Source organism: Podarcis liolepis, assembly GCF_965112155.1.
Source record: "Podarcis liolepis genome assembly, chromosome: 2".
Classification (NCBI taxonomy): Eukaryota; Metazoa; Chordata; class Lepidosauria; order Squamata; family Lacertidae; genus Podarcis; species Podarcis liolepis.
The window spans coordinates 30,014,548-30,024,333 of NC_139555.1; the positions used below are offsets into that span (position 1 = coordinate 30,014,548).

The 9,786-nt window shown below is 45.4% G+C and overlaps 1 protein-coding gene across 1 annotated transcript in view; it reads right to left on the reverse strand.

Annotated features, from left to right (window-relative positions):
- Positions 1 to 6,706, reverse strand: part of LOC310700373 (E3 ubiquitin-protein ligase RNF213-like) — a 97,207-nt gene extending 90,501 nt beyond the window's left edge. Inside the window, exons 1-3 of the mRNA XM_083489728.1 lie at positions 6,498 to 6,706; positions 2,412 to 2,500; positions 1,522 to 1,706 (exon numbers count right to left, since the gene is read on the reverse strand). Of these exons, the coding sequence (XP_083345854.1) occupies positions 1,522 to 1,680 (159 nt within the window). The 5' untranslated portion in view covers positions 1,681 to 1,706; positions 2,412 to 2,500; positions 6,498 to 6,706. The remainder of the gene's footprint in view (positions 1 to 1,521; positions 1,707 to 2,411; positions 2,501 to 6,497) is intronic.
- Between the last annotated feature and the right edge of the window lie 3,080 nt (positions 6,707 to 9,786).

The following is a 9,786-nucleotide window of genomic DNA, read 5'->3' on the forward strand; positions in this document are numbered from 1 at the left end:
TGAGGTGCCATCTTGTCCCTCATGCTGTTGAACTTCTACATGAAACTACAGCATATGATTATCCAGAGTTTTGGCTGAAATATCATCACAATGCTCGTGTGCTAATTTTCATCAGATTGTATGGAGGAAGTGAAAACCCTGAATCGAGGTCTGGGGGATGAAAAAACAAGGAAAATAATCAAGTAGAAGCTGGATACTTCTTTCCTTTGATGGAATGCCTACTTTATTCTAGTTTAAAAATCTAACATTTCTTTGCATGATTGATTGCATTTCTAATTAAAAGAGTTTCCGAGGCTTAAGTTCTTTTGTTGAAATCTTACTGTGTTTTACAAATCGAACCTATGCACCTAGAAGTAAGCATCACTGAATTCAATGGAGCTTACTCACAGGTAAACTATGCATGAGATTGCTGTTATGCCACTTAACTGATCAGGGATATGAACCCAGGCCTCCCTGATCAAATTCCAACATGCTGACTACTAAACCACCCTTTAACAGCTCAGTAATCTGTGATTACTGACACAGGTGGTGCTGTGGGTTAAACCACAGAGCCTAGGACTTGCCCATCAGAAGGTTACATGAAGCATATGTAACCTGAGGTACCACTGTATATTCATTATTTTGCCTTCCCTCGGCCACTAAAGTGAGATGAGCGTCGCAACCCCAGAGTCGGTCACGACTGGACCTAATGGTCAGGGGTCCCTTTGCCTTTACCTTTAATCTGTGATTGTCCACTATTCCAGTATGCGTAGGATCAACACATGTGTCTGCATTTGAGACTCGGCTTGAGGATATGGTTATGTGGGCTGCCATGGTGAGCTCTCCCTCTTCAAAGTGCACCACGACAGCACTGGTTTCTCCTGTCTCCCCTTTCTGGAAGGAAGCTTATTGCCTTCACCCAACTCATTCCAGTCAACATTGTTCACAGCTTTTACTGTTGAAAAATAATCCTGCTTTCAGAGAATTTGGCATCCTGAAGCAAAAGGTAATTACTTGCTTACTAAGGCAGAAGCTATAAACCAATCCATTATTGCATCCACTGTGTATGTTAACAGTGTTACAACCCAGCAAAATATATTTAACAGCCCCAAGATATCAGTCATCAGTAAGAGGCGTGTCTATCATTGTCGATTTTTAGAGATAGAAGCAGTGCTTTTTTCTTTTAAAAATGTTTAGTGGTACTCTCAAGAAAATCACCATTTTATAGTTCAAATTGGGAAAAGTAAATACAGTATATGGACAAAAGTTCAAAAATTCACAAAATGTTTAGGGGTATGCATACCCCTGCTTCCCCCCAGAAAAAAACACTGGATAGAAGGGACTTTAGAAGTCATTCAGTCCAACAACTTGTTCAGTACAGGACTCTCACAACTACAGCATCTCTGGCAACACAACCTCTGTTTACATTCCTTCAGCAAAAAGGAGCGATTCTCTTGCATCAGGGAATAAGAAACATTGCAAAAAAACAAAACAAAAACAACCCCTCTACACAGTATACAACCTGTATTGAAATATACTCACTTTCTTCTTGAGGTGTGAGGCCTCAGTCTTAAGCAGCTCTACCAGAGAGCCTTCTGGCTCCCCCTGTTCTTCCTCAGTGGGTGGCAGCTCATCAACAGGGGACTCCATGGGAGTGGGGCTTTCTGCCCTTTGTTCAACCCCAAGGTCCATCTCCAGCATGGAAGTCAATTTTGCATCTCAATTTTCTGCAAATAAAACAAGCATTCCCTGTAATATTATCTCACTTGTGGGGTGCCTCAGGGTTCCGTCCTCTCCCCCATGCTTTTTAGTATCTATATGAAGCCGCTGGGAGAGATCATCAGGGGGTTTGGGCTGGGTGTTCATCAGCTTAAGTTTCCAAACCATCTTCAGAGGCAGCCCTACATATAAAATGTTACCAGAGCATAAACAGTACAGTGGACGCTCGGGTTGCAAACGTGATCTGCGTGGGAGGCACGTTCGCAACCTGCAGCATTCGCAACCCACAGCGCCGCATCTGCGCACATGCGGGTTGCGATTCGGCGCTTCTGCACATGCACAAAGTGCGATTTAGTATTTCTGCGCATGCGTGAGCACCGAAACCCGTAAGTAACCTGTTCCGGTACTTCTGGGTTTGGCACGGCGCGGTGTACAACCCGAAAACCCACAACCTGAAGCATCTGTAACCCGAGGTATGACTGTAGTTAGGCTAACCCTGTCTGGATAGGAGTGCAGCTGAGTCACCAGCCAAAGCTGATGGGAGGCACTCCGTGCCACTGAGGCCACCTGAGTCTCAAGTGACAGCAATGGATCCAGAAGTATCTCCAAGATGTATACCTACTCCTTCAGAGGGAATGTAACCCCATCAAGAGCGGGCAACCACCCATCCAAACAGTATAGGGAACCACCCACTAACAGTGCCTCGGTCTTACCTGGACTGAACTTCAGTTTCTTGGCTCTCATTCAGACAGTTACCAAGGCAATTCAATGGTCCAGCACATCCATTGCCTCTCCACCTCACCTGCAGATGTAAAGGGGAAATAGAGCTGTGTCATCAGCATATTGCTGACAACGTACTCCAAAACTCTGGATAACCCACTCAGAGGTTTCATGTAGATTTTAAACAGGATGGGGGATAAAATCAAGCCCTGAGGAACCCCACATTGAAGGAACCTCCATGGGGCTGAAGAATACTCCCCAATCGATGGTATCAAAAGCTACTGAGAGGTCAAGGAGAATTAACAGGGACACATTTCCCCTGCCTCTCTCTCCACACAGGCCATTGTACGGGGCAATGAATGCAGTTTCTGTGCCAAAACCCAGCCTAAACCACAATTGAAATAGATCTAGAAAATCAGTTTCCTCAAAAGCAGCTGGATCTGGCCCACAATTTATCTTCCCAATCCCCTATAAGATACTGTAGTTTTCCATCTATAAGACGCCCCATGTATAAGAGCCCCCCTATTTTTGGGGACTCAGTTTTAAGAAAATGAGGGGAGATGGCCCAAAGCTGTTGAGCTTCTCCCCCCACGCAGCTGCGGGCAGGAAACACTCCCTAGATCATTTCCCACTTCGTGCAGCACTGGGGAAAGTTGCATTCCCGCCAAACGGCTGGCAGGCGGGCGCACTGCTCCCCACCCCCAATGCCCATGTATTGGACGACCCCAGTTTTTTGACACAATTTTTAGTCAAAAAACCTCTTCTAATACACGGAAAAATACGGTACATTTTGGGCGTCTTACACAGTTGTTTTAAGCACTACATATGTCTGCCCTAAAAGGGGAATAAAAATGCAAGGGAAGATGCAAGCATGCAGTGAGAGAGATGGAACTTGGAATATATGCATGTGAGATGGACAAAGCAAAAAAGAAATTACAGTGGTACCTCAGGTTACATACTCTTCAGGTTACAGACTCCACTAACCCAGAAATACTGCTTCAGGTTAAGAACTTTGCTTCAGGATGAGAACAGAAATCGTGCTCCGGTGGCGCAGCGGCAGCAGGAGGCCCCATTAGCTAAAGTGGTGCTTCAGGTTAAGTACGGACCTCCGGAACGAATTAAGTACTTAACCTGAGGTACCACTGTATTTATCTTAACCTCCTTCACACAGTACAACCACGAGCACCTCCTTTCCCTCCCCCAAAGTACCATTTTTTAAAAAGGTGTTTAGGCTGCAAGAATATATGCATTACCTAGAAATAAGCCCTACCAATTCACTTCTGAGTAAACATGCCTAGGATTGCACCAGAAGTCTCTTTTAGTTCTGTTGCTCCTTTGCATGCAAATAGTCCCCCTGGTTGATTAAAAATGATAATACAGGTAAGATCCTGTGGTTCAGGTTTGAACCCCAACAGTGCAGAGTTAGAAGTACTGTACTGTATTCACAAATAAACCAAAGACTGGAACTGAGGGAAGTTGGGGGGCGGATTATGTTGGAGGGTGGGGGTAGGGAGGAAAATGGGGGGGGGATTAAGGATGACATGTTTTTGGATAATATGTTTTGTTTAAATCTTTAATAAAAATTATAAAAAAGAAGTACTTGTACTGTAGTAAATAAAGCTTTCCAGCTGACAAAAAAAGAAAAGAAAAAGAAAGGAAAGGAAAATGTGCCTCCTTGTGGCTAGGCAAGAATATTGTCTTTGACCATCTGCTCCCTTGGGCTTGCTTGACCACAAGATGGTGCACAAGAGCCTGGATCAGTGAGGCACACTAAAAGACTTATGAGCTCAAGTGACTGGAACAGATCCTATAGTCAGGATAGCACAGGATTCATTTGATTATTGTATGTAGGCTCTAAGACTGCAAAGGCCATAGTTTAAACTATCACCTGAGTTGCACAGATCAAGAATGGTCAGAGACACCTTAGTCCATGCTTAAAAATCCTATGAGACAAGTCTAGTACTGGGGTTTGATCCAGGTGTTCTCTCCAACAGGACTATGACAGAGGAGCATTTTCTATCTGATCCCTAATTACAGCAGTTAATGCAGGCATCCCCAGCCTCGCCCCCCCCCAGCTATTTTGGGACTACAATTCCCATCATCCCTGACCACTGGTACTGTTAGCTAAGGATGATGGGAGTTGTAGTCCCAAAACATCTGGAGGGCCAAGGTTGGGGGTGCCTGAGTTAGGGTAATTTCTAAAAACCTACCTAAGTTTGGGGCAAAACTAGGCTTTATTTCACCTGGGTCAAAAACCCAGTTCGGCACACACACCCGCATGCACATTTGCATACACACACACACACTCACACATATACACACACACACATACAGAGGCTGACGACCTCAATTGTGCCCCTCTGGAGGCTTCACGCAGAGCTAAAAACCCAGCTAGCTCCCCTTGTCTCTCCACCCCCCTGCCCCCTCTAGCTACGGCACTGCCTATGCACAGCTCTTGAGAAGCTGTGAATACCTATCTTAATCAGGGACAGACCAATTCAATCATACCAAAGATCTCTTTTTAAAGCCTGATCTCCTGTGCAAAGTCCTCACAATTCTGCCATGAGGAGAGAGGCAGCGGCTCCACCCAGTAAGGCAGCATGTCAGCAGATGGCACATTCCCAGCACAATGTCAGGTAATACTTCACCTGACGAATTTGGGCCTGCCATGTAGTTGTTGAGGCGCTCAGCAACTTCACCTGGCTTCCAAGACCAAGGGCTACTGTGGCATAAGCCCAGCAGGGATGAACTGTGGCTTCCTTCTCCAACCAGCAGCCCTAGCGACACAAGGAGACATCTTCCCCATTTGGAGAGGGGCGGCCATAGCTCAGGGGCAGAGGATCTGCTTTGCAGGCAGAAGATCCCAGGTTCAATCCCAAGCGGAGGGCTAGGAATGTCTCTGCCTGACATCTTGGGAATGCTGCTGCCGCTCAGTTTGGGCAATATACTGAGATAGAATGACCTGACTTGGTGCCAGGAGGCTTCCTTTATTCCGATTTGCAAAGCTCCAGGTCCCAGAAAAGCAACCGCACAAGAACTTTTTCAAAATAAGCTATTTATGTATGCCACAACAGCGGCTAGGATTTTAGCAGCCCAAAAATGGAAATAAGATACCAACGAAAAAAGAATGGCAAGTTAAACTTACGAAATAAATATGCAGAAATGGCGAAACTCACGGGAAGACTTAGAGATAAAGACAATAGAGACTTTAAGAAAGACTGGGAATCGTTTACGCTTTATTTACAGAAACATTGTAAAGAAATGGACTCATTGGCAGGGTTTGAGTAAACACAATTAAGAAAACAAGAGCAAAGGTTAAGAAATAACAATATGGAAATTAATTAAATGTAAGATGTAGTTGAAAGAAAACTTGGTATAAATACGGTAAGAATGTAAGAGCACTTAGACAAAAGATAAGACAAAAGATAAGACAAAAGGTAAGACAAAATTTGCTCAGAAGTAGCAAACAGTTAAAGAACCAGAAGGGAAGTTTGAGGGAAGTCAGGGGGGAGGTCTGTTTTACTGTATCCCCCCCCCCCCGTTTACATGATAAATGTGTTGAATATCAAACTGTAAAATTCAATAAAATTTATTACAAAAAAGAACTATTTCAACCCCTAGACCCAAGACCTACATACGGTACTTACTGAGCTCATCCATGAAGTACTGTATCTTTCCCGTTTAAGACGGAAAGTAGCCTAGCTAAACTCATCGTCCACAGTACTGTAACATACAAAGGAGCCATTTGAATTCTGGAGACTCAGGAAAACTAAAGCCCCCACTCCCCAACCCCAACTACCTGTCCCGTAAGTAAGCGGCATTGCAAAGCCCGCCACCTCCCCTCCGCTTGGAGGAGCCCTTGCTGGTGTCGTCCTCTCCGTCCCCACAAAAAGGGCCAGAAAACAAAGCTAAGCTCCATAGCAAGAGCCCGCAAAAAGTTTGGCGCGATGAAGGACAAGAGCCACCCTCGACCCCACCCAAAAGACCAGCGCCGTAACCGAGGAGCAGCAATCGTCGTTAGATGCTGCGAAACCAATTCCCTCCAGCGACGAATCTCCCGCCCTTGGCGCGCTACCCACCTCTGGAAAAAGTGGGGGCCCTTCACAGCTCGGCGGGACGACGGCTTCCCCCAAGCCCGCTCTGCTTCGACTGAAACGCCTCAGGCAGAAGCAGAATATAAGGCGCGCCTTGCTCGTGTGCGGGACTCGGTTTCGCTTTCGTTGCCTCGAGGCAGCCCCTCTTTCCTGTCAGGCCATCAAGACATAGCCTGCGGGAAGAAACTCGGAATTTCCCTGTCCTTCGACGAACTTCTTCTTTGCACCGCTTCATTTGCAAAGCAAGAGGTGGGGAAGGCTCCGGAGTTCCTAGGAGCCCGACCATACGAGTGCGTTTCTGTCTGGTTGCATTGCATTTCCAAAAGACAATTTAAAACTAAAGGTGATGGGGAGCAGCTGCTCACTCAGTGGTCTTTACAGGAACCAAATGGCCAAACGTAAATAAATGCTTAGCATTCATATGGCGGTCTTCCTAAGCATAGCTGTCAATTTCCCCCCTTTTTTAAGGGAAATTCCCTTATTCTGAATAGGATTCCTCGCAAGAAAAGGGAAAAGTTGACAGCTATGTTCCTAAGGTGTTCACATTTCTGTGGCATTTGTGACCTTGCATGGTAGGCCATTTCTGTTTCCCCAGTGGAGGAAGTCTGTGAGAGAGACTTGGAGAAACCCCTGCAGTCAAACTCCACTGTGTCCTCACCACTCTCACGTTTCCAGCTGCTCCACTACAGTACCTGGATAGAGAATGTGTTTGTTTTAATTATCTTGGGAACTGCTAATGCTGAAATAAATGCTAGGTCTGCCTAGTTAAAACACAGAAATTTTTGAACACAGAAGAAATATCAGTAGCTGACAAGAGCATGCAGGAGAAATTCTAAATTAGGGGATGAAGCCTCAGATCACCTCAGAATGAAAAGGTGTGCAAGGACACAAAGTTTATGTAAAGGCTTAATCCTATTAATCTGTATAGGTAAGACTTGGGAAGAATGCCTCATGTATCAAAACAGGCACAGGTAGTAATTCTGACAACTATCACAGGCAGGTTAAAATTTATTAAGAAGGCAACCAATACAGGCTGTAGCCAAACAGTAGTGTATTGTTTCAGGCCGTGCTGTTTTGGGACTACAATTCCCATCATCCCTGACCACTGGTCCTTTTAGCTAGGGATAGATTTTACTTTCTTGGGCTGCATGATCACTGCAGATGGTGACAGCAGCCATGAAATTAAAAGACACCTGCTTCTTGGGATAAAAGCAACGAGAAACCTAGACAGCATCTTAAAAAGCAGAGACATCACCTTGCCAACAAAGGTCCATATAGTTAAAGCTATGGTTTTCCCAGTAGTGATGTATGGAATTGAGAGCTGGACCATAAAGAAGGCTGATTGCCGTAGAATTGATGCTTTTGAATTATGGTGCTGGAGGAGACTCTTGAGAGTCCCATGGACTGCAAGAAGATCAAACCTCTCCATTCTGAAGAAAATCAGCCCTGAGTGCTCACTGGAAGGACAGATCCTGAAGCTGAGACTCTAATACTTTGGCCACCTCATGAGAAGAGAAGACTCCCTGGAAAAGACCCTGATGTTGGGAAAGATGGAGGGCACAAGGAAAAGGGAACAACAGAGGACGAGATGGTTGGATAGTGTTCTCGAAGCTACCAGCATGAGTTTGACCAAACTGCGGAAGGCAGTGGAAGACAGAAGTGCCTGGCGTGCTCTGGTCCATGGGGTCACGAAGAGTCGGACACGACTAAACGACTAAACAACAACAAAATGGGAGTTGTAGTCTCCAAACAGCTGGAGGGCCAAGTTTGGCCATGCCTGACATAGAGGGTGTACAGATCTTACAGCATGGTCATCTTAAGAGGGGCTTGTTCTCCCTATCAGTGGAGTCAAAGGAATCTCTCGCCACCTGCCTTCAGCCAGCCAGCCAAGATCACTCTGCCTTTTTCAGCTATCTGAAATCTTGTGCCAAAGGCCCCAAAACGTCTTGTTACATCACACTTGTACCCTGGCAGCCTTCCAAATCCTGTCTCTGTTCATACCTCAGGGCAGAGGGATGGGGTTTTCTTGCATTGCCAGTGGCCCTGTATTGTTTCTTAGCTTGGCCAGGTCATGCTGCATAGGCTAGCCCAAGAATTCCCCTGTAGCTTGTATTCTCCCTTTGTATCCCATATAATCAAAATCCTACCATTTGTTAATTTCTAGGGGGAGGGGTTGGGGGGGTTCCGCACCAGCCTATAGAACCATGCACATAAAGGCTGGATAATATAAATCAACATCTATGTATACTCCCACTCTTAGGGAATATGAAAAAAATTAATACAATGAAACAATTGTTTTTACGTTTCACTTTATGCTTCGCTTAGTCACTTCCTCATTGTGCAGGGTTGTACATATTATCTGAAACTCCCTGCTTAAGTTTCGTTTTATTGAAAGTCACAAGGATTCCTAATTGCTGCAAACTGAAAATGGAAACTATTTTTCAAAACAACTGCCGTGCAAAGGTCTCAGGCAGGAGGTACATGAAGATCCTCTTCCGACTGCTCTTGGGAAGGGTTTAATTAGAATGTTTTTTTCCAAGGACTCCTAGCCACTGTTCTTTGCATTGCTGCTGCCACCAGAAAAAGCCAAAATGAAGACCACAGAACACTGAGATCAGAGTGATGCTTAGACCAACATTACCACTTACGTTGCAGTTCTCAGCCCATAAAGATCAGAGTGATGCTCAGACCAACATTACCACCAAGAAGACCAGTTCACATGGGTGCAATCCACAACAATTCTGAGCAGTGGAGATGCTGAAGGCAAGCTGTGTACTCAATTAAGTTGTAGCTAATTTTGCCAATAGAATTCTGGTTAGGACCAACTGGTCAGATTTCAAGCCCTGACCCACGAGATCAAACTTCTGAAAACCCATGAGCTAAACTGCCTTCTCTCAGCTTGGAGTCTCTCCTGCAACACATTGGTGAGCTCCAGTGGACCATTCGGAAACCACAGTGGTGGGAAGAAGCAATCACTCTTAAAACTTGCACTGTTCTTTCCCCAGTGAAAGATTAGAGTATGGATAGGCAAACTAAGGCCCAGGGGCCGGATCAGGCCCAATCGCCTTCTCAATCCGGCCCGCAGACAGTCCAGGAATCAGCGTGTTTTTACATGAGTAGAATGTGTCCTTTTATTTAAAATGCATCTCTCTCTAAATGCATCTCTGTGGGGCATAGGAATTCATTAATTTTTTTCTTCTTCAAAATATAGTCTGGCCCCCCACAAGGTCTGAGGGACAGTGGACCAGCCCCCTGCTGAAAAAGTTTGCTGACC